The sequence below is a fragment of the Mauremys reevesii genome, linkage group 10 (genome assembly GCF_016161935.1).
Source record: "Mauremys reevesii isolate NIE-2019 linkage group 10, ASM1616193v1, whole genome shotgun sequence".
In the NCBI taxonomy this organism is placed as follows: domain Eukaryota; kingdom Metazoa; phylum Chordata; order Testudines; family Geoemydidae; genus Mauremys; species Mauremys reevesii.
This window is the reverse complement of record NC_052632.1, coordinates 63,187,393-63,211,711: the sequence shown is the minus strand read 5'-3', so window position 1 is coordinate 63,211,711 and position 24,319 is coordinate 63,187,393. Positions and strand designations below refer to the sequence as shown.

The following is a 24,319-nucleotide window of genomic DNA, read 5'->3' as shown; positions in this document are numbered from 1 at the left end:
TTTCAGCTATAATGAATCCCAAATACTCTGGTGGAGAAAGCAACATCAAGGCCAGATGGAGCATGTGGAGACAGACAGGAAAAGCTTTCACAGATCCTTCTGCCCACAGCCAGCATCAGACCAAAGTGTAGAAATTACAGGCTGCTCCTGGTTGGTTGGGGTACCTTGGAAACTGGCTCCATGTGTGTGGTGTTGTATCTCATAGCCATTTAAGGGAGGAAGGAGGGAAATTCATTTCTTGTCTTTAATGAGGTGGGGAAACCTAATGGTTCAGGAGGCAACGGCCCTGACTTACAGCAGAATCTTCTTGCTAGGTTTATGCAGGGGGATTGTGACTTTCTGACTTATCTGTGCCCAGTGAGTGAGAACTTGGACCTGGTAGATTCTTCCTGAGGTTGCCCTGTTCCGTTTCAGGTGGGGATAGCTTAGTAGACTGTGTTTGAAAAGCCTGCGATCAGTTTGAGGGAAAGTCAGCAATTGCAAATAATTTTTAAACAGAGTAAAATAACTGCATTGGTCTATTTGGCTTGACAGCAAAGGACCCACTGATTGGTCAGACTCCTGAAGAATCATTCTCACAACTTGCTGTTCCCTATCAAACAATTACAGGCCAGGATAATAAAGCGACAGCTGCCAGAGCTTTGAAGGCTTTCCAGAATTCCTGCTTGAGATAATTCATATCCAGCTCATTTAGTCTTCTGGGTCATCACTTAAATTATGAGATTTTCAACAGAACCATGTTTACTTCAGGGTGTATGGAAATATGGGGTTTGACTACAGCTTTATGGGACAAATAGAAACATATTTTGTGCCTTGGACCCACTTAGCTTCCAGTGCTCTTCTTCTCCAAAATGCCTGTAGTTGAGAAATGTTTACAATTCATGGCAAGTTTGTGTAGTGGGAAAGAATCTGCTAATGATTATGGAATGCAAACAGTTCAGAGTAGGTTCCCATGTAAACACGTGGGCTCTGTTCCTGAAAACACATGTCTCTTTACTCATGCAAGTGCTCACATTGAAATTTATTGTATGGTATGTTAAAATATTGACTGATGTGCATAAAATGAACAGCTCTGATGCACATAAATTCATTACATACTAACCTCATAAGGAGATGAGGCTGAACTTGTTTGTGTCATTAGAATGCTAGGACTATAACTTTCTGTGCAAATTCTCCCTCCCTTCCTCAGCTATAGTTTTTTTTTCTGTCTTTTGCTTCCTCTGGCCCTTCTCCCCCCTCTTCTCCCTCCAGATGCTTTTCCTGTTCCATTTCTTCTTCCTCTGTCCACCCTCCCCAGCTGCTCTTTCTCTCCTTTCCTCCCAGGATTCTTACAGCTGCTCTCAGTCTGCTGGTTGGATCTGGGTTTGCAATGTTGCTACTTTTAACTCTCTATTTAGAAAGCTAAATTGGGAGAGGTTTGAAAAGTTCTTGGCTGATCTCTTATTACACAAAGAGCAATCAGAAACTGCTCAGAAACTTGATTACCAGTGGGTGCAACAGAGACCTGCTACTAGAGGGCACTTTTTAAAGGAGTCTGTGCTGACTGCAAACTCCAGTTTTCTAGAAGAAAAATAACATACCATTCTGTCAGGCATTAACCTATATGTATTCACATCTAGGGGCCCTGCTACGGTTTTGTATATACAAACAGCAACCATTTATTTATCATATTTATTTATAACAACTGCTTTTACAAGAAAGAACAAAAGTAGGGTCTACCCGAGAGCGCTCATGGTGTCTCTCTCTCCTATAGAGCTGGCTACATCTAAAAAACAAACAGCAGCTGCCAAAGTGGCAGGAAGAGAAAATTTCAGTGGACGGGGGTGCTGTAAAAAGAAAACAAGTCACAACAGATGCAAACTGTGCATAACCATAGGCCTAATCTTGCAATCGTTTTGGCCTCAACTAGTCCTGGTCCCATTGAATTCAATAGGATTACTAGAGTAGTGGTTTGCAGTATTAAGATATATGGGTCACACTTTATATTTAGGTTCCTTTTATAAAAGGCTAATAAATGATTTATAGGTGTTGTAAGCATAGTACAGACATAATTAGCATGTGCTTATATAACCATCTGTAATACACGACTATGTGTTTTTTAGGTTATTTGTTTGTTTATTATTTGTTTTATTGTAGCACCTAGTCCTAGACCAGAACCCCCGTTGTGGTAGGTGCTGCTGGTTATAAACAACCTGTTGGACACAATAACAAACTATTAAATGATTAATAAATTGTTATAGTCATTTATTGTCTTTTATAAGCTATTTATCAGTGGAACCTTAATATAAAATGTGACTCATTATGAAATACTATTGCTACACCTCAATAAAAGTGTAGATGATAATGTTATAGACAATCTAAATTACGTTCTCACTGCACTGGTATCCTTTAATTTAAAGCACTTCCCTGTTGAGAGTGCTGGACAATGGCCACTTGTATTAATCTCCTCCGTGCTCTGTACAGCATCTTTGCATCAAAAGCTTCTATTTGCTACAGCTTAATCTTGACTTGGAGAGCCCATCGCTATGGGGACAGGCAATATATTTTGCAACATAAACAATGTGAGTGTTCTAAGCACCGGGAGTGTCTTGGATTTCACTTTATAGAAGGGCCTGGAGTCCTCTCAAGGATCACACTAATTCAGTCTTCACTTAAACATATGAGAGTGGTAGATTTTTCTCCATATCATCTGGGGTTTTCCTCTGAGTCTCCCCAGCATGTTTTTTATTAAAACCTTTCAAAGACACAATAGTCAGTATTTGAAAGTGGGGGGGTATTTTCTGTGGCTCATAAGAGTGTATAAGGATGAATTAATTAATGCTTGTAAATCTCTGTGAAGATGTACATGCCATGAGAGTGCTCGGGGTATTATAATAAATAGGAGGCTTAGAGTTTTTAAGCAGCCTGTCATTCTTGTCTTGATTTACAGCCTTTGCTGCAGTCACCAGGAGCAAGTCAGAGTGTCTTCTTAGGAATAACTGCTTTGGTGCATCACTTTTGTTCAGCTAACAGCGCCTGTGACCTTCTGCCTGCAGTACAGATGGTGACAAGAATTCTGGCAGGATACTTGGGAGGAAACTGCACCTTGCAAGAATCAGGACTCAGCCAGGTAACAGTCATTTAGACAAGAGTGGAGTAACCCCAAAGACAAGTTTCAAACAGCCGTCCCTCCCTTTTTCTCCCTTTAGACACAATCAAAATAAGAACCTGTATGATGAAAATGACATGCAATGGAGTCTGGAGTGAAAATATGGATACCTTTGAATCTACAAGCAAATGTTCTTTAACTCATTTCAGCTATATTCTTTGGTAGTACATATGGCCAAAAGAGGCTTGTTGGACAGAAAAGAGTTGCTTTCATGGATATTCTGGGGTATTCAGATAACAAAACCTTTTAGAAAATTGTCTAAAAAGGCACAAATGTGTTGGATCTTTTTAAATCCTTTCTACAGATTTTAAAATTTTATTTGTAACATTATTTTAAAAGCTGTTGGATATAAAATGAAAAACCTTTTAAAAACTACAGATAACATGGGAAATAATGTACCTGTCCCTTCTTTTGATTGGCTTCATGCAGTTAGTGGTAGCTGTGACATCATAGGACGATGCACTCTGGGGAGTCACAGCATGACTGGAGTTGGCTGGCATAATGTTGAAGGACCTACCAAGGAAAGGGGAAATGATATTGTGTTAGTTAATTGTGTGTGATTTCTCTGTTGGACTGGGAGCAATTCAGCCCATATTTCTGGATTCTTCATTTTAACTGCACTTCACCTTTAAAGAAATATCTTCCTTCTGTTTTATCATCCTCCTAAGCAGTTGGCTCCTTATTTCTCACCCTTAGAGACCACAGTGACAGTGTACCAGATAGCAAGTGTAGCAGGACCCCCAACTGCTATGCTAGCTGAGGTATTTTGTACCTTCCAGAATTTAAGGACACAATGTGCAAAGCACACTTGGTTTTAGTTATTTTTTTCATAGCATCTGAGCAATCTGTCACTCTCAGTTCTGTTACAGCAGTTATTTAAACACCTGGTTTTATTTTCTGGGACTTTCAATTGAGCTTTTAAGATAAAAATTTCATTCCTGAACTTTTTTGACTGCTCCTGGGGGCAATAGAATCATAGAAGGCAGATGGAAAGACAGGCAGGAAAAATCTGTTGTAGGAGGTTATAGAGTCCATTTTCCTAGGGAGGGGCAGAATTGCTCCCTACTGTGCATCTTCTAGTGCTGTGCTTAGTCTGGTTTTAAATAACTCGGACAATAGGGCTTCCACCATTTCCCTTGGGGGGCTATTCCACAGTCTAATAGCTCTCACCATTAGGAACTATTTCCTGAGAGTCAGCCAGACTCCTCTTAATCTCTTCAACATGCATTTCTGACTAAAGCTGGGTTTCTTTTAAAAGGCCATTGAAATAACAGAAGGGCTTTTTCCTTAATGTTACATGCATGAGCTTGTCATGAAAATAATAATTTACGTTTACAGTCCTGAAGCATCTCAAAGGACTGTACAGAATCTGGCCAAGATGTTCAAACACAATGCAAGGCACCTAAATAAAAGTGGCTTGATTTTTGAGACCCACGGAAATGCAGCCACCTCAGGAGGGGCAGGCCAGGCACCAGCTGAGCTACAATATGGTGCAATGGGTGCGGGGAAGAGGATATTTTTGGCTTAGGACAGTTCTACTAAAATGGCCATGTCATCTTTAATATCCATGCACGATCGAAAGAATCTTGTGTCTCGAGCCTCATCATAAGCATCCTACATTAAATAGGGTCTGAGACTCCTTTAGCTCATACAGTTACAGCAGTTTCTGACACATTTTAACTCTGCAGGTACTCCTGAACTACACCAGTGTGTGTGTATATACACCACAGTTTAGCGAAGAAAAATGCAAGGTGGGTCAGTCTATGCGGAGTTGAACTTATGGGTATAGGGAGTGTAGGGATAGAGCTTGCTATTGAAAAGTCGTCATTTTCCAACAGTTACTATGTCCATTGGTTTCTGAAATTCCTCCGGTTTTCTCTATACTTAGTATAGGAAATGACCGTGGTAACATTGTGGTAAATGACTTAATCAACCACGGCATTCAGAACCCCAAACCTTTACCACTAAGCATTTTACTCTGCAACATTTTGATCTATAGATAATCAAACTGAGACATAGCTTTCATATATTTGAAAATCGTCCCCCTCCCCCACTTGTTCTATTGTCTGTGCCTTCACACTGAAATTAATATGCACTGTATCTTTTGGATTCTTTTGCAGCGTCACAGTTCCAAACCAAATTTCATTTAAAAAGTGTTATATTGTTTATAGAAGAGCAAACTATGGGTATGTACGGTCTTGTCTACATCAGGAAGGGTTTGCCAATTGACCAATAGTGGCAAACCCTTTAAAGGCATGGCTACACTTGCAAGTTAGAGTGCATTAAAGCAGCCTCGTGCGCTCTAACTCACGATGCATCCACACTGGCAAGGCACATAGAGTGCCCGGACTCCGTGGCTAGAGTGCTCCTGGTAATCCACCTCGGCGAGTGGAATAACGTTTGATGCGCCCCCGCTGGAGCGCCGCAGCACCAATGTGGACACCCTGGTCTGTTAATGCGCTCTGATCGACCTCCAGAAGTATCCCACAATACCTGTTCTAGCCACTTTGGTCATCACTTTGAACTCTACTGCCCTGCCCTGAGGTGACCAACCGTCAGACCTGCCCTTTAAATTCTCTGGGAATTTTGAAAATCCCCTTCCTGTTTGCTCAGCAAGGTGTGGAGTGCTCTCAGCGAATCTTTCTGGGTGACCATGCCTCCAGGCGATCCCCAGTATGGAGCAATGGCAAGGTGCTGGACCTCATCAGTGTTTTGGGGGGAGGAAGCTGTCCAGTTCCAGCTGCACTCCAGCCAGAGGAATTACGATACCTTCGGGCAGATATCAAGGGACATGATGGAAAAGGGCCATGACCAGGACGCATTGCAGTGCAGGGTTAAAGTGAAGGAGCTGCGGAATGCCTACCGCAAAGCCCGTGAGGCAAACTGCCACTCCGGTGCTGCCCTCGTGACCTGCCATTTCTACAAAGAGCTGGACGTGATACTTGGGGGCGACCCCACCTCCACTCTGAATACCACCATGGACACTTCAGAGCCCAGTTCAACAAGGCAGGAGGAGGAGGAGGAAAGCAGGAGTGAGAGTGCTGAGGAGGAGGAAGACACCTTGGCATCCCTAGAGGCATGCAGCCAGGAGCAGTTCTCAAGCCAGGAGGAAGGTAGCCAGTCGTGGCGGCTAGTGCTTGGGGAAGGACAAACACCAGAAGAGGTGCACGAAAAGTGGCTTTTATTTTGGAAAGGAAGTTATTCGGTGCGGGCTCTTGGGGTGAGGAGGGTTAGGGCTGCATTAGATGCAGAAAAGGGCGTTGATGTGCTGTCTCACATTGCGGTAATCGGCCTCAGTGATCTCTTCAAAGGTCTCATCCAGAACTTGGGCACTGCATTTGCGCAGGTTTCTTGGGAGAGCCTCTGTGGTCCTTATCCCAGTCAGGCTAACATATCCATGCCACTGTGCTGTGAGGGGCGGGGGGACCATTGCTACACACAGGCAAGCTGCATATGGGCCAGGGCAGAAGCCGCATTGTAGCAGAAGACCCTCCCTTGCTTCCCAGGTCACCCTCAGCAACGAGATATCTTCCAGGACGAACTCCTGTGGAAAATGTGGGGACAGTGTTCAGTATAGGGGCCCCCTGCAGCTGTTGGCTCTCCCCAAGGCACAGAAACCCAGAGAACAGTACGGCTGTGAAACAATCAGTCCCCCTTGACCCTGTGCTTACTCACCATTTTGGGGCTCCCATGGGTTACGTCTGCTCTCTTTGCAATGGGCAAATTATGCTATTGTGTAGACTGTGCTTGCCCTTAAGTGTGGGGGAATCCTTGCTCTGTCTGTTGTGAACAATGCTGCCTCTGTTAAGTATTGCATTTTGCCTTTACATATGCAACCTTGAGATCTCAGCCGTCTGTGTTTTCACCGTCCGAAAGGCTGCAAAGAATCAAGAAGAGGCCATGTCGAAGCAAAGAAGACATGCTGCATGAAGTAATACAGCAGTCCCTTAACGAGAATCTAAAAGGAGTGAAGGGAGAGTGCTCATCCTCCAGCAGAATGAGGAGTGCCGGCACAAAAGCACGGCACTCCGGCAGCAAAGCACGGATCGGCTGATAAGCATCATGGAGAGCCAAGCGGACTTGATCCAGGCGCTCGTAGCCATGCAGGCAGAGCACTACCACGCCTGTCCCCCACCCACCCCGCAGCCCTTGTCCCAAAACTCTTTTCCTTGTGCCCCCATGTCACCTCCAACCCACTTTCCCCAACATCCGGGTTCTTGTGCCACCAGCTGCCTCCAAAACCTGTAGCTTCACCACCCAGTCCTGAAAGCTATGACCCTTACCCACTGCACTCAACCCCCATCACCATGCATTATAGCCATCCTGAAGTGCAGCACTCATTGCACAGCACTCCAAACAGGAAGGCTGAGTATGATAACAGGACGTATGCAAATCTGTGATTGTACTGTTCCCCACCCCTTTGCCCTTTCTGTTTCCCGAGTAGTTGTGTTTCTTTTCAATAAATGTATTTTTTGCGTTGAAAACATTCTTTATTATTGCATAAAGTAAAAGATACCTTAGCCCAGGAAATCAACAGGAACTGCAAGTCAGCATAGCAAATACAGATTCCTACTAACATTGGAACCGCTGCACTTCACTCCCATGCAGGGCACCAAACATTACTGATGGCTTTCAGCCTCAAATTGCTCCCTCAAGACATCCCTAATCCTTGCAGCCCCGCACTGAGCCCCTGTAATAGTCCTGCTCTCTGGCTGTTCAGATTCAGCCTCCAGGTTTTGAACCTCTGAGTTCCATGCCTGAGTGAATCTTTCACCCTTCCCTTCACAAATGTTATGGAGGGTACAGCACATGGATATAACCGCGGGGATGCTGTCATTGGCCAGGTCCAGCTTCCCATACAGAGAGCACCAGCAGCCCTTTAAACGGCGAAAAACACACTCCATGGTCATTCTGCACCGGCTCAGCCTGTTGTTGAACTACTCCTTGCTGCTGTCAAGGCTCCTTGTGTGGGATTTCATGAGCCACAGCATTAAAGGGTAAGTGGGGTCTCCAAGGATCACAATGGGTATTTCGACTTCCCCTACGGTGATCTTCTGGTCCAGGAAGAAAGTTCCTGCTTGCAGCTTCCGAAGGCAGGCCAGTGTTCCGAAAGATGCATGCATCATGCACCTTTCCAGGCCAGCCTGCCTTAATGTCAATGAAACGCCCATGGTGATCCACAAGTGCCTGGAGAACCATAGAGAAATACCCCTTCCGATTAACGTACTCGGAGGTTAGGTGGGCTGGTGCCAGAATTGGAATATGCATCCCATCTATCGCCCCTCCACAGTTAGGGAAACCCATTTGTGCAAAGCCAGCCACAATGGCATGCATGTTACCTGGAGTCATGGTTCTTCTGAGCAGGATGTGATTAATGGCCCTGCAAACTTGCACCAACATGATTCCAACGGTTGACTTTCCCACTCCAAACTGGTTAGCGACCGATCAGTAGCTGTCTGGAGTTGCCAGCTTCCAGACTGCAATAGCTGCCTTCTTCTCCACTGGCAGGGCAGCTCTCAGTCTCGTGTCCTTGTGCCGTAGGATGGGGGCAAGCTCCGTCCCACGGATCAGCTTTTCTCATCTGAAAGTTCTGCAGCCACTGCTCATCATCTCAGACTTGCAGGATCTATGTGATCCCACCACTCAGTGTTTGTTTCCCAAGCCCAAAAGTGGCGTTCCATGATGAGCATGTCTGTGAATGCCACAATCAATCTCATGTCGTATGCGTTACTTGGGTTGATATCGTCGGAGGCCTCACTGTCAGCTTAGAGCTTAAGGAGTAACTCGACTGCCAAACGTGACGTGCTGGTGAGACTCGTCAGCATATTCCTCAGCAGTTCAGGCTCCTTTCCTGCAGACAGAAAGGGGAGACAGAGCGCGCAGTACAAAAAATATTGAAAGATGGCACCAAATGTGGACGGAAGCACAGGGATTGCTGGGATGTGAACTGATGCATCACAGAGTGTTGGGACAGGACCCAGAATGCCCCGCACCCTCTACCCCTTCCCACAAGCTTCAGCACCAGAATGAGAAGAGGTGCTCTGTGGGATAGCTGCCCATAATGCACTGCTCCCAATGCCACTGGAAGTGCCACAAATGTGGCCATGCCAGTGTGCTTGGAGCTGTCAGTGTGGACAGACTGCAGCGCTTTCCCTACTGCACTCTCTGAAGGCTGATTTAACTCAAAGCACTCTACATCTGCAAGTGTAGCCATGCCCTTAGTTCCCTGAATGAAATAAGTGATATAAGCATATGGACTCTTTTGCCAGTGCAACTGCGTTAGCTTTTGCTGGCACAGTGTCATTTAAGAGTGCACATTTTTTACATTCCGAACTGACATAGCTATGCCGGCAAATCTTTTGAGTTGTGACCCAGCCTGATCCTCTGGCAGATAGGAAGATATTCTGCTATCACCTTCTCTGAGCTAAACAATTGATTCCAGGCGATCTCCAAGGACACTCTCAGTATTTGCTGTTCTGAAATTTTGCAAGAACAACACAGCAATGATACAGAAGTGTCTGAAATGATACCTTTGCATCCTGTGTCCAAGCAATTTTTCTCCGCAGTTCATTCCACAGATCTGCTCATGTTTGTGGTTCATTATTGAGAATTCCCCATGCGGCAATAAAATGGTGAGCAGAGATCTGTTTTAGGCAGAATATTTTGAAAGAAAATGTGATAACGTAAAAGTAATAAAATATCTTGTGCAGGTGATGGGATGTTTTTAGCAGCCCTGACTTCAGTTTCCCATTTTGTCTTGCTTTGTATTTTCAGCTGCAGCTAGTGTTAAAAGCAATTGGAAATGCAGGGTTGGCAGCAACATCTCTAACACCTAGCCTGAGTTCTTGTGCATCCCTGAGAAGCAATCCCACTGAAATCCGCCTGGCTGCCATACAGGCCTTCAGACGCATTCCCTGTTCTGCCAATGTAAGTGATGTGTTCAGTGGTTGATGGTTTACTGGTGCTGTAGTGGAATCTGCGCTGTGTGAAATCAGGGTCACCAATTGGGGGGCAGGGGAGGGTGAGAGCCCCCCCCCATGTTTCATACAGGTATGCAAGCTCCCAGGTGAAGCTCTTAACTACAGCACAGCATTAGTGTGAAATCTAAGGGTACGTCTACACTACCCACCATCTCGATCTATCTAGGATTGATTTATCATGTCTAATGTAGCCATGATAAACCGATCCCTGATCGCTCTGCCGTCAACTCCTGTACTCCACCGTGGTGAGAGGCAGAAGCGGAGTTGACGGGGGAGTGGCAGCAGTCGACCCTACGCTGTGAGGACGTGAGGTAAGTTGACCTAAGATACGTTGACTTCAGCTATGCTATTCTCGTAGCTGAAGTTGCGTATCTTAGGTCGACACCTCCCCCCAGCCCGCCAGTGTAGACCAGGGCTAAGTTCTGCAGAGAAGAGGTGCCCCTAGGGCAGGGAGTCAGTATTTTATTTACAAACAGAGGCAGGATGATTAAGATAAGAAAGGGCTGGGGATTAAATTAAGCATATGGAAGTTTAGCCTGTAAAAGAGGAATCCCTCTGTGGAGGGGGGAGAGGGAGGAGGGGTTGTTTTAGAGAGAACACGTGGGACTCAGAAAAAGTACAGCAAAGCACTGAGCCAAGGTTGCATTCAGAAAAGCGGGAGATTTGGAGGCATAGGTGAAAAGAAGGGGTCAAACCCAGAGAAGGGCTACTAGTGTATAGAGAAGTTCCCACTCTACCTGTGGTACTTATGTGGCCCCATCACCATAGTATCTGAGGCTGAACCTCACAATGTCTAACCTATTTCTCCTCCCATCCCCTTGGTGAGGTAGAGCAGTGCCGTTATCCCCATTGTACGGATGGAGCACTGAAGCACACACAGACTAAGGGCCAGATTTTCAAAGGTATTTAGGCACCTAGTGAGATTTTCAAATGCACTTAGAAGTAAGGTGACCAGATAGCAAGGGTGAAAAATTGGGACAGGGCGTGGGGGGAAGTTGGCACTTATATAAGACAAAGCCCCAAATATCGGGACTGTCCCCATAAAATCGGGACATCTGGTCATCCTACTTAGAAGGTTGGTGCTTTGTAAACCCTACTAGCTATCTAGCTGCATCTTAAGGTGCCTAAAAACCTTTGAAATTGTGTCCTTTAAAGCACTGGCCTGGGCTCAAACAGGAAGTCCATAGGGGGAGTAGAACCTAGGTCTTTCAGGGCTAGCTCCCTATCCAGCAGATGAGACCAGTCTCTCCACCCCGCCCACACACACATGCTGCAAAAAAAAAAGAGGCCTCTGATAGATGGGAGCAAAACCGAGGCGGCCAGTTCTTTGAGACTCCAGCAAACGGTCAGAAGGTTGGGATGAATGTTGCAGTTGACAGCATGTAAAGCAGCACAGAAGTCAGGAAGGATGGAGAATGAGAGTCAGATGAGAGGAGATGACTTAATTCCCAGGGGGTGGCAGGTTCTGCCCCATGCTGGGTTGTACAGCAATGGCTGCTGTGTAATTTTACATTTTAATTGGAAACCATTTTGTTCAGTCATTTTGTGTTCTGAGTTTGAGAAAAGGAAGGAATGAGAAAGTGCTGTATGAGTACCAGATGTGTTTATGCCTCAAATTCTTAGGGTTTCAGCTGTATTCAGGCCAATTCCAGAACAAAGAACAGAAACTGCATCCACAGAGTCCATAAAGTCGATGATTATTGGCATGATTTGCATTATTCTCCGGGCATCATCTGTGTGCTCAGATGCAGCACTGTTGAGAATATGCCAGAAAATCCAGTCCCTAAGGCCTGGTCTACACTGGGGGGGGGAGGTCGAACTAATGTACGCAAGTTCAGCTACGTGAATAGCGTAGCTGAACTCAAAGTACCTTAGTTCGAAGTACTTACCCGTCCTCACGGCGCGGGATCGAAGTCCGCGGCTCCCCTGTCGACTCCGCCACCGCTGTTCGCGGTGGTGGAGTTCCGGAGTCGACGGGAGCGCGTTTGGAGTTCGATATATCGCGTCTAGATGAGACGCGATATATCGAACTCCGAGAAGTTGATCGCTACCCGCCGACCCGGGCGGGTAGTATGGACGTACCCTAAGCCAGTGCATATAAGCGGTGTAACTCTGGATAAGAAAGCTCAGATATTTAAGTGTGAAATGTATAATTATTGACCACACATGTTATCACATGTTCACTGTGATGTTTATATTTATGAATGGAGGAACTGATGGCAATAGAAGTTTTACTAGATTAAAGACTACAAGATTTGACCCTCCAACCTTCTTTCAAGAGGAAGAGCTGCCCAGAGCTCCCATGCCTGTTTATTTTCCTTTCCTGCCTGCCATGGCCCTGATATACCTCAGAAGTCTGAGTTCTTTTCTCAACTTTAAAATATAGAATTTTCTTGGTGTTTGGCTTTAAATATTCTCCTGTGAGAACTGAAACACAATACTACAGCGATTTGAGTTGAAGAGCCTTCTGAAAAGTAACCAGCCTTTAAACAGAAGTAAAAGCCATGTTGCCAACTCTGATGATTTTGGGGTACTTGTGGCACCTTAGAGACTAACAAATTTATTTGGGCATAAGCTTTTGTGGGCTAAAACCCTCTTCATCGGATGCATGCAGTGGAAAATACAGTAGGAAGATATATATACACAGAGAACATGAAAAAAATGGGTGTTGCCATACCAACTGTAATGAGACTAATCAATTAAGGTGGACTATTATCAGCAGGAGAAAAAAATTTTTGTAGTGATAATCAGAATGGCCCATTTCCAACAGTTGACTAGAAGGTGTGAGTAACCGTAGGGGGCGGGAAAAATAGCATGGGGAAATAGTTTTTACTTTGTGTAATGACCCATCTACTCCCAGTCTTTATTCAAGCCTAATTTAATGGTGTCCAGTTTGAAAATTAATTCCAATTCTGCAGTTTCTCGTTGGAGTCTGGTTTTGAAGTTTTTTTGTTGGAGTATTGCTACTTTTAGGTCTGTAATTGAGTGACCCATAATTGATTAGTCTCGTTACAGTTGGTACGGTAACACCCATTTTTTTATGTTCTCTGTGTGCGTATATATATCTTCCTACTGTATTTTCCACTGCATGCATATGACGAAGTGGGTTTTAGCCCACGAAAGCTTATGCCCAAATAAATTTGTTAGTCTCTAAGGTACCACAAGTACTCCTCGTTCTTTTTGCTGATACAGACTAACACGGCTACCACTCTGAAACCTCTCATAATTTTGTCATGAGTCTCATGATGATTGTTTTCCTTAAAGTCCCAGCTCCTGGAATCAAGTGGATATGTGATTATTTCAGCCTTCATTTCTTAAAGAAAAGTTCTAGTCCTTGTGGTTGTGCAGAAAGCTTAAAAATGTGACCCCAGTGCACCCTAAAGGCTCTATAAGCAGAAGGCATATAAAAAGAACCCCAAATCTGTTGTTTTTACATAATCTCATGATTTAAAAAACAATCTAATGATTTTTGGTGAGCCTGATTCATGGTTTTTGAACATTTGAGATTGGAAACACTGTGAAAGTGACTTGAAAGTGTCTGTTTCACTCCTGTTTGAAGTTAATTTCTAGTCTGTTATCTGTAGTGAGGTTACACCTCTAAAGCCCCAGGCAGGTACAATATAAACTCATGGGGCCTTGCCCTAGCAGGATGTTTCCAAAGTTAAATGGTCTATTCCAGACTTGATGAACTTCAAAAACGTGATAGATAGATTTTTCTATAATTGTTTCAATTGCTGTATTCAAGAGTTAGTAATAAAGAATATACATTAAAATGTTAAACCTAACCAGTGTCCCTTAAGTGACTTGATACATGTGAGAACATGTTGTTATTAGAGCTGAGTGGGTCTAATATTTATTTAATCCTTTTTTATATATATAAGAATTGGATACAGTGTCCTATCAGCTAATTTCTAAGTTATTATCTGACACACGCGCGCCCACACACACACACACGCACGTGCCAAACCCTAGAGTTTTCAGGTGCCTAAGTAGCCCTTGGAATCATGGTTAAAGTTGTCCCCCTCCTGCAAAATCTAAAATGGTGCCCCTGTGTGAAATAATTCTGGAGTGTGCAAACAAATAAAAACCGAATATAAAAACATCTCGCAGCAGAATTCTTTCTGCTGCAGGGGAGGTTGGGAAGGACTGTGTTCTTGCTGGAGAAGCAAAAAAAGCATTCAGATGTTTTTCTTGACAAATGTTATCTTTTCACAGGCAAAAGGTCCCTTTTAACATAATGGAAGTGCAATACAATTACCACATTGTAATATTGCAGGTATCACTGTAGCGCTATGCTTAGATAACTTCAGCATCCCACTGTGGTAACTGTTGGCGAATTGATAAAAGGTGGTAACTTGAGCTGCCTGGCTAACCTTGCCTTGGTGAAGCCCCTGAGGGGCTCATGTGGTGGTGTTTTTTTAACCTCCTCCTCAACCTCCTTTAGTGCAATGTGAAGTATTGGAAGTTTTATGCAATGGATAAGCCTAGTTATAACTGAGACATTCCCATTCTTAGCTGGCTAGAGAGAAGTAAATGGTTGACACAGCCTTTGGTAGACACAGGAAAATATAAAGCCATACCCACCAGGCCTTAATGAGGCAAAACTAGCCTATCTTGCTAGATAGACCTGGAATTTCCTCCCACACTTGAGAGGACTCGCACTCTGAGGTATACTAAGAAAGACAAAGCATTTCCTCTTCATTTGTTTAACTGATTTATTTCCAATGCTGACACACAGCCTGATCCTGTCATTGTGACAAATACAGAGGCTCATTGAAATCTATTGAAATGTTGTGTGCAGTTCACTGGGTTACATGGTTATACCGCTCATTACTATATTCTCATTGGTAAAAACAAATTGTCACGTGGAGTACCATTAAGTAGAAAAGAATAAATGACATTGTATGAACTAAACACTGGGTGGACAAAGTGACTTCCTTCCACCTGTAAGATATGGAAGAAGACCTGCCCATGTGAAGAAAAGTTACTCAGACACAGAAGTGTTAGCAGGATCAGGCTCTGGATAAGGAACCGGGGATTTGGTCCTGGACTAGTAAATTCTGCTACTTGAAACTGTATTAATGATTATTGTATTGGGGTCCAGTCCTGAACTCATTTATGTTAATAGTAATGCTCCCCAATAGCTCAATGGATCCATCCCAATCTGTGTAATAGTATAGCATCCTGGGACTTTGTAAACAGGATGCTATGCTGTACATATATGTGTGTGTGTTGATGTTGTATAAAACAACTTACTTTCCCCATAATGCTTGTTGCAATGGCTAGCCGCTTATACCTAGAAATTAATGCACCTCAACTCTTTTAGGAGAGTAAGTATTTTAATCTTTTTTTTTTTTCAAGCGTACTGTATTAGTCCGTTTATATCAAGCAGCCGATGATGACGTGGAAATAAGAATTGCTTCATATTATATAGCAATGAAATGTCCGAGTGAAGAGCTGTTTAACCAAGTACAACAGACTTTGCAGGAGGAGACATCCAGCCAAGGTCAGCAGACAGCTACTGAAATGTTAAAAAAAACCTAAATATGTTATTTTCTAGACTTGATTTTTTATTTGATTCCTATTAGAGATGCGTGAGGTACCAACCTGTTTGAGCTCCACATTACCTACTTTAAAACTGTTAGAATTTGGGGGTTTAATTTTTTTTTAATTGTCAACCAGTTGGTATGGTGCACAAAAGAAAATCCGGTGTGATCTCCCTCGGCTGGCAGCATTTAATGAACACATACTGACATCATCAAAGAGCCTGAGAGAGGAACAACAGGCCATGCTCAGTTTTATTACATTACAAACACAAATGGCTAATTATAAAGTTTGCTGAATGGAGAAGGAAAAAAGTAGCAAAAAATAAACAAATTTCCAAGCTTCTGAAAATTATTTCAGGTAATAGGTATTATAAAAGCTGTTTACAAAGTATTTCACAGTGCCCCTTTAAAATGTTCCCCATCTCCCCATTTTATATTAGCTGTTCACTGGGTATAGTACTACACATTTATTAATATTGAATCCTCTCTTATTGCCTACAGCTTCACCTACACTTCTCTTTCCGGGACGCTGTGCTGTCTAGTGGTGTCCTCCTTTGCATTTGTTGTCCATCAGTTTTGGTGTCATCTGTATATTTAATCGTGGTTGAATTTACACCAGAGACAAACACAGTTCTGAAGGGTACAGAGAGGGGTGTATTAATTTTAATTTAGTTGATCGTATAGTCAATGGAAACCTTAAGGGTTTTGGACTCGACTGCAAATAGCAGCAAGACTTACTGAGAGATGCTTCATCGTTATGACAGAAGCAGCTCTTCAGACCACCTGGAAATGCTCTGGAGACTAAATTTTGACAACTTTGACAAACAACTAGGTGCAAACAGCAACAACAAAACATTCATAATCCAGAGAAGAAGAAAAGTGGGGGAAGGAGAACATGCTGGATTAGAAGGGATGTTATTTAAAAATATCTCTCTGACTGTTTTATGTATTTGGAATATGTCCAGATGCATAGTTTCTAGGCAACAGTATTGCAGTCTTTTTCTTAACTTCATACTGTTTGTTTCAGTAATTCCAGTCCATGACTGATTGCTGCCTGACCTGAGTCAGATTGCTGATATTAGATGCTGAACTGAAAACTGATGCTGCATAGAAAATCCATTGTGCTTGGTTTAAAACACTGCCTTTGTTTATGTAGTAGATTTTCCAGAGGGGAAGCCATTTCAACTAGTGTGAAAATAAGCATCTGGGTTACATAGAAGTGAAGAATCTCACCAGCTTCCTATACAAAAGCAACACATGTTTAAAATGATCCAGGATTTGGGATGAAGGAGGGATTTTCTATAAACAACTTCACCAGAATCAACAAGGAATAATTGTAATTTGATTCAGTGCTTTTAACCCTGTCCAGAATCAGCACAGATCGTGATCCTCTTCTCTGTAACCTGGAAAAGACAAAATCTGTATCACTTTTGATTTATGAGTCAGATCTGCACAGAAATGAAAACTGTTGTCCGGTAGCACCAATGATTGAAGGCAAGAACCCTAAAATATAGAAACTGTCTTGATTTTTCTGTTGGGCTTCTGAGCACGTGGAATTTACACTAGTCATATAATAGATTCCTGGGTAATAGATGCCTTTCAGAGCATAAAGCACATATTGGTTTTCTTCAGGATCCTTGTTCAGAATAAAAACACATGAAAAATCAAGCTGCATTACAACCCTCCCAAACAATCATATAAATACTGCAACTCTATATGTGAAGCTGGAGCATGGGAACGCATCTCTGCAGCCAGTGCAGCAAGCAATTGGCAGTCTCCTGTTAGAGAATTGGGTTCCAAAAATATAACAGCCTCAGATTTATTTATTTTATGTAAAGACCTTTCATTGCCAGTTGTCTTGTATGATGGAAACAGAATTGCACGTGGAAATGTAAACCTTGAGAAAACTACTCATTACATGAGTTTATTTAGGTGGTACTGTAAGTGGAGCTGGTAGTGATGTCTGTATTTAAGGTTGCCTAACACTTTCCATTGTAAATCTCTGTTTTCAATTGCTTATAACTTTGCCAGACTAACTGTTTACTCCAGAATTTTCTGTGCTTGCTCTTCGTCCCAGCCTGACTTTTTTAAGTTTCACCAAAATGGATCTGCCATTTCCGAGAATGAGGTTAGGAAATAATTGATCATGTGGCCAATGTTATTTTTTTTTTCAAATCATTTTTGAGGCATCCTAGTGCCTCCATTCTTTGAAGCAGGGACTTGAAATTTGGCAAGGGGGGGATGCTCCAATGGACAAAGAGACCTCCTGCTGTCCCCATGAAAATACCTCTAGTTTTGGTCAAGTTTTAAGATTTTGAAAAAATCACCATTTGCACATGCTTAGTAGAGCTTGTTAGAGGCTTGGAGTTAAAAATCTCTGTACATTCCATCTACACTAAGCATACCATCCAGACTCTCTGGGTATGTCTACCCTGCAATTAGACACCCGTGGCTGGCCCATGCCAGCTGACTTGGACTCACGTAGCTTAGGCTGCAGAGCTATTTAATTGCAGTGTAGACTTCCGCACTTAGGCTGGGGTCTGGGCTCTAGGACCCTGTGAGATGGGTGGGTCCCCAAGCCCAGAAGTCTACACTGCAGTTAAACAGCCTGAACCCTGCTAGTCCGAGTCAGCTGGCACGGGCCAGCCGTGGTTTTTTAATTGCACTGTAGACATACCCTCAGAGTTCTCTCATATACTGGGAGTGTGCTCCCAGGCACAGCACTAGAACTCTGGGTGTGAGGAAGAATGCAGCAGCAGTAGCAGGAATTGCCTTCCACAATAAATGTGCCTAATCTATATGCTTGGCTATGCTGTCTGTAGCAACTAGACCAGGGATTGGCAACCTTTGGCATGTGGCCTGCCAGGGTAAGCCCCCTGGCGGGCCGGGCTGTTTTGTTTACTTGCGGCATCTGCAGGTTCAGTCGATCGCGGCTCCCACTGGCCACGGTTCGCTGTTCCAGGCCAATGGGGACTGCGGGAAGCAGCGAGGGCCAAGGGATGCATTGGCCGCGGCTTCTCGCAGCCCCTATTGGCCTGGAATGGCGAACTGCAGCCAGTGGGAGCCATGATCGGCTGAACCTGCAGATGCGACAGGTAAACAAACTGACCTGGCCCTCCAGGGGGCTTAGCTTGGCGGGCCAGCTGCCAAAGGTTGCCAATCCCTGAACTAGACTGTACTTTAGAACCAGGCTAGAACACAAGATTCCTGATTCCTCAGATCACCTTGTTTTCTATCAAACATTTTTGTAAGCCACTGGCAAAGTATGTGCCGTATAGCAGGTGAACCACCTGGAAGATTAAAACCTACTACTGCTGCCAGTAACTTGTAGCTTAAGTAATAAAGCTTTGTGCTACAGATTTAAAAGCTGTGGGTTCTGACTCTGCTGAAGACCCATGTAAGGGGTCAGTATAAGTCAGGGGTTCTCAAACTGGGAGTCAGGACCCCTGAGGGGGTCATGAGGTTATTATGTGAGGGGTTGTGAACTGTTAGCCTCCACCCTAAACCTCGCTTTGCCTCCAGCATTTATAATGGTGTTAAATATATAAAAAATTATTTTAATTTATAAGGGAGGGTCGCACTCAGAGGCTTGCTATGTGAAAGGGGACACCAGTACAAAAGTTTGAGAATCACTGGTATAAGTCCACATGATATAATTTTTTAAACATTTGCTTTTTTAAAACAACTTAAGAAATTACATGCCAAAAACTTCATTAAAAGAATGTTAGTGTTGCAAACTCCAGGCACTCATAATTTGGGAAATGCCTGTGTTGGGTTGCCCATGCAATCTTGTTTCAACCCCCTTCTGCATACACAGGTGCCAACTTTTTTTTCCTTCAGTGGGAGCTCGCGCCCCCATCCCCATCCCCACCCCGACTCCACCCCTGCCCCCAAAGTCCCCACCCTAACTCTGCTCCTCTCTGCCCCTATTGGACCCTTCCCCAAATCCCCGCCCCCCGCCTCCTCCCCCAAGCGTGCCACATTCCTCCTCCTCCTCCTCCCCCCTCCCAGGCTTGCTGCGCGAAACAGCTGTTTTGCGGCGCAAGTGCTGGGAGGGAAGGGGGAGAAGCAGGACGGGGCGGTGCGCTCAGAGGAGGAGGCGGAGTGGAGGCGGAAGTGAGCTGGAGTGGGGGGGGGAAGGGAGAGGGAGCCGCCAGTGGTTGCAGAGCACCCACCAATTTTTCCCCATGACTGCTCCAGCCCCAGAGCACCCACGGAGTTGGCGCCTATATCTGCATATGCAGTCTTTAATTATATGACTATTTGTTGTACAAGATCTTTGTGTAAGACAGTTCAGGGTGGACAGTAAAATGGAGCAGTAGGTTTCAAGAAGAGACCATTCTCTTGTGTTTAAGGCACTGGATTGAAACACAGGAGAGCAAGGTTCCATTCCAGATTTTTCCATAGACTTCCTATGTGATGTTGGGGGAAACCGATCATAATGCATACTTACAAGAGGGCTGAATTAAGTTTGCATGGGCAGCCTTAATGCTGTTTTAATATAGTTTTTTAATGTAATTACATAACAGAATGACCTCTTCATTATGGGTTTATTTGGTGCCAGAGAGCCAGATTCTGCTCTGTTACACTAATGTAAATCCAGAATCATTCTAAATCTTTGGAGCTACACTGTTGGTACTGAGCAGCATGTCCATTTTACCTCCAATCCAGTGCATTCCCTTGTGCTATTCTGTACTTCTTATTAAAAAAAACATTGAATACTGCAAATAGTGAGGTTGGTTATCTTTAAATGCTAGTTAGTTAACTACAGCAATTGGAAAGTTTGTAAATACCATTATTGAAACATAGAACAAACTCTGGCTTTTACTAGGATGCATTAAAATTGGGTGTCTTAAATAACTTTGCCAGTGATGAGATTAGCTAGTGATCTAGACTTTGATTTCTGTTATACTGGTGTAAACTGGAGTTACAGTTTACTACTACTGGGGCAGTGACTCTGGATTTGCACAGGTGTAAATAAGTGAAGAATCTGGTACTGTATCTTAGTTCCTTAAAAAATAAAAAACCCTCTTCTGTGATTGACAAGCCTCTTTCTTTGTCTAATTTAAGTGGGTTCTTTTGTTTGGAGTCACCTCTCTCAGCTCCTGGAGACAGATGATCCCCTGAAGCAATATCTTAGAGATTCTCTTCCTGATGACATTCTCAGCAGAGAGTTTGACTGGGAGATATGGAAATATTCCTCGTATTCAGATGTCACTTTCCATTCAGGTATGTTTCGCTTTAAAATTGGACCTTGTGCCACATGTGCATGCTTTAAATCCCGGTGTGGCTTTCTTTTTCCTTTATTCCTCACTTTCCCACAGAATATTTTAATTTTTGTGAATGAATAGAACCCAGGTATGCAAACGTGGGGCCTGATTCTGCTCTCACTTCTGTTGGTGCAAATCAGTGGTCACTCCATTGAATGTGACGGTGTACAACAGATGTGAGTGAAAGGAATCGACTTTGTTTTGGTACTTTCCAGTCATTCCTTTGACTCTACAACACTCTCTTCCATAGGGGCATGGACCTCCAGAGCAGCAGCACGAGTGCTGTTCAGGCTAGTGCAATCATGGACACTAAGGATTATGATTAGCAACTGAGCTTCCTCCGTGTTATAAGCTGACTTGGGGAGGAGGTTCCCCGAGTTCACCTCTGAACTCTTATCTTCCTACATATCAGTAGTAAGCCCCATACCGCTAGGCACCAAATATACCACTAACCAGAACTCTCTCTGAAATATTTGGGGCCTGCTTCTCCTGTCACTTTCATTGTTTTTATTTTGAAGCACCTATGTAGATTTGCTGGATTTACGCTAATCTGAGAGGAGATTAAGGCAAATTCTTTCTTTTTTTTTCCCCTGCACATCTGTTTTTTGCTTTAGTTTCTCAAAAGCAAAGTAAGATTAGTATTTTTGCTCATGTACTATAACACTCTTCCTCTTTAATTATATATGTAAGACATAAACCATAAATGCTTCTTCCTGTAGGTGAGCTAGGATTTGTGCATACTGTGGTGTCTATTGAGTTTTTGCTATGTTAAAGGGTTAATAAATGGATTAATCTGTTGGCTGAATGTTTTCTTCTTCTCCATAAAGGACAAAACTGCCATTTCCCAGAGAAAAGCTGGAACTTGAAAAGTAAATGACAATATTTGATCTTAAAATGACCCAGTGTCTGATATTTTATATTGCAGCAACTGCAGGTGCTAATGTGGAGGCAGCACTGGTCTTTTCTCCTGCATCTTTCATCCCACGATCAACAATGACAAACTTGACTATATACACCCTAGGGCGGGCTATAAATCTATTGGAGGTAAATTCTGTTTTTTCCCTCTTCATGGAATGCCTAGTGTATTGAAATAGAAGTAAGTGCTTTATAGTTTCTGGGTACAGTTTCCAGTTACGATTTCTTCATCAAGTTGTATATTTTTTCTTGAGATTAATAAATATTGTATATGAGATTCATCTGGTGAGTTTATGAAAGTTTGGACACAAATCAGCCCTTTCAACACTTCAGTTAACAGGTTGAATTGTGTTCAGATTGATAACTCTCTCTACTGTGTTAATGTAGCAGACTAGCCAAGCAGCTCATATCCTCCACGAGTGCCTTATCCACATTGGAGATAAAGTCTAGAACTGCTGCCAGCTAAACCCCAATTCAGCTCCTATTGAAGTCATTGGGAATCTTTTCATTGGCTGCAATGGGAGCTGGATGCAACCCAACAGAGTTACTCCTTTAGTTCAAGACTGCTTTTTGTTGCTGAAAGCCCCAAGTTCAATCCTGGCTGACAACTCCTGGTTGTGGTCATTACAAAATGGTGATGCATATGCAACCTCAATGTCTTTAAATTGTGCCCTGTTATACCTGGAATTGCACAGCTGGAACTGAAGGTGCAGTTTGGCCTCCAGAATCTTTATTGCTGATGAAGATGCCCATGAGGGAAAGAATTCATCTTAATTTTCAGACTCCCGGTTACCATTTGCAGGGCGAGTAGTTAGAAAAAAAATCTTTTTACATGAAATGTGCACCAATTGTATATTGACCCTCATAATGCCACGTTAGTCAGATTTCTGAACAGAACTGCACTTGAAGTTTCTGTGTAGCACAGAAAAAAGAGGTGTGTAATTTTACAACAAATATTATTTGTAACATGCTCAACTAGGTGTAGCCAGAACACATGCTTCAGGGTGCAAATGGATTGCTGCCAGATTAAGAAAGAAATGTTTCCCCAATATAGTGCATCACATGGTTGGCTATAGTTGTGGTATGGAAGTTATTACTGAAGCATCCAGTATTGGCCACTGCCTGAGGCGGGATAGTGGACTCAACGGACTAATGGTTTGGCCTGGTATGGCTAATTCATTGTTGCTATAGAAGTCTAACATTTTGCCAGTCCAGAGCCATGCTGGTAGTTAAATTTCTATTTGCTGAGTATGGACATGCCCAGCTATGTGTGGTTTTCTAAATATATTCTCCTCTAGTTCAATGTACGGTTAGAGAATGCGGAAGATCTCATGCAGAAGATGGTTGGCCAACACTCTGCTACTTTTAGTGAATACTTGTTTACAAATACTGATGAAAGAAACTCCAAGTCAGAAAATCCGGTGGAGGCAGCTGGAAAATCCAAACAAAAGAAGCTGACTTCAAAGAGAGACAGCCGTGGACGTCGTCTTGTGACCAAAGGTGCCAAGCCCAAGTTAAGAAACGCAAAGCAGAGCTGTCCAGGTGGAAAGTACAATAAGATGAGTGAGTTAGTGAAAAAGGTAACTGAATATACATATCCTGCTAAAGCCTGTGATGCTCTAAAGTAGTCTCTGGGTCTGATCTAGAATTGCCTAGAAATCCTGTATAAAAAGGATGTAGAATGCCGCCCTTTGGATGTGGCAGTGTTTTACAATCACTTTGCACAGGTGTTAATGACTGTGCAAGAATCAAGGATGTGGAGAATCATGTCCTGTTTTGCAGAAGCTATATTATCTCAAAGCATTGGTTCCCAGACAATGGTGTTTGTCACCAATACTTTGGGCTGTCCCTCCATAATCTGAGGTTTAAATTTGTTCTATTGATGGCTTTTTTTTTAATCCATTGGTTTCAAGAGGAACACAAGCAGACCCTTAATGTTGAGCTTCTGCCTTGGTGCACTGTTGTTACTTATTTCTTATTCAGTTGTGTGTGCTCTGAACTCGAATGGAATTCCATTGTACAGCGACCATGAAATGAAGATTAGAGTTTGAGCAACCCATGCTCTGGGCTGAACTGATTGGGAAGTGGTGGGGACTGGCTGCAACAGCTGAGCCATAGTCTGGTAAATTACCCCAATTGTTCAGAAAGGCTGGTCTTTTTGGAGTACAGTATATTTACCATCTTTTTTTTCCCTATTGGAAACTAAGAGACGGACGCAGTTTATAGGAGCCTGCACATGATTGATGTTAGAGCTGAGCAGATAATGGAAACATATTTCTGTGAGCTCTAAATTTGACAATATTTGTGCTTGGATTTTCTTTGGCTGTATTTGTGCCTCTTTCCATGGACATTCTTGTAATCAGCTTTCACTAGCATATGTGGTCTCAGAAAGCAGCTTTTTGGTTTATGAGAATACTCGGGGAAGGAGAATTTTACATTTTCTTTTATGAATTTACCCAG

At 43.3% G+C, this 24,319-nt stretch overlaps 2 protein-coding genes across 2 annotated transcripts in view; both read left to right on the top strand.

The window, feature by feature from the left end:
- Positions 1-3,040: 3,040 nt before the first annotated feature.
- Positions 3,041-23,417, top strand: LOC120373453 (apolipophorins-like). Its single transcript, XM_039491863.1, has 7 exons — positions 3,041-3,109; positions 9,923-10,075; positions 15,490-15,634; positions 20,745-20,903; positions 21,870-21,988; positions 23,158-23,267; positions 23,360-23,417. Exons 1-7 carry the CDS (start codon positions 3,041-3,043, stop codon positions 23,415-23,417), a joined length of 813 nt encoding a protein of 270 aa, XP_039347797.1.
- LOC120373771 overlaps positions 23,299-24,319 on the top strand; it is a 112,474-nt gene continuing 111,453 nt past the window's right edge. Inside the window, exon 1 of the mRNA XM_039492613.1 lies at positions 23,299-23,439. Coding sequence (XP_039348547.1) covers positions 23,419-23,439 — 21 coding nt within the window. The 5' untranslated portion in view covers positions 23,299-23,418. The remainder of the gene's footprint in view (positions 23,440-24,319) is intronic.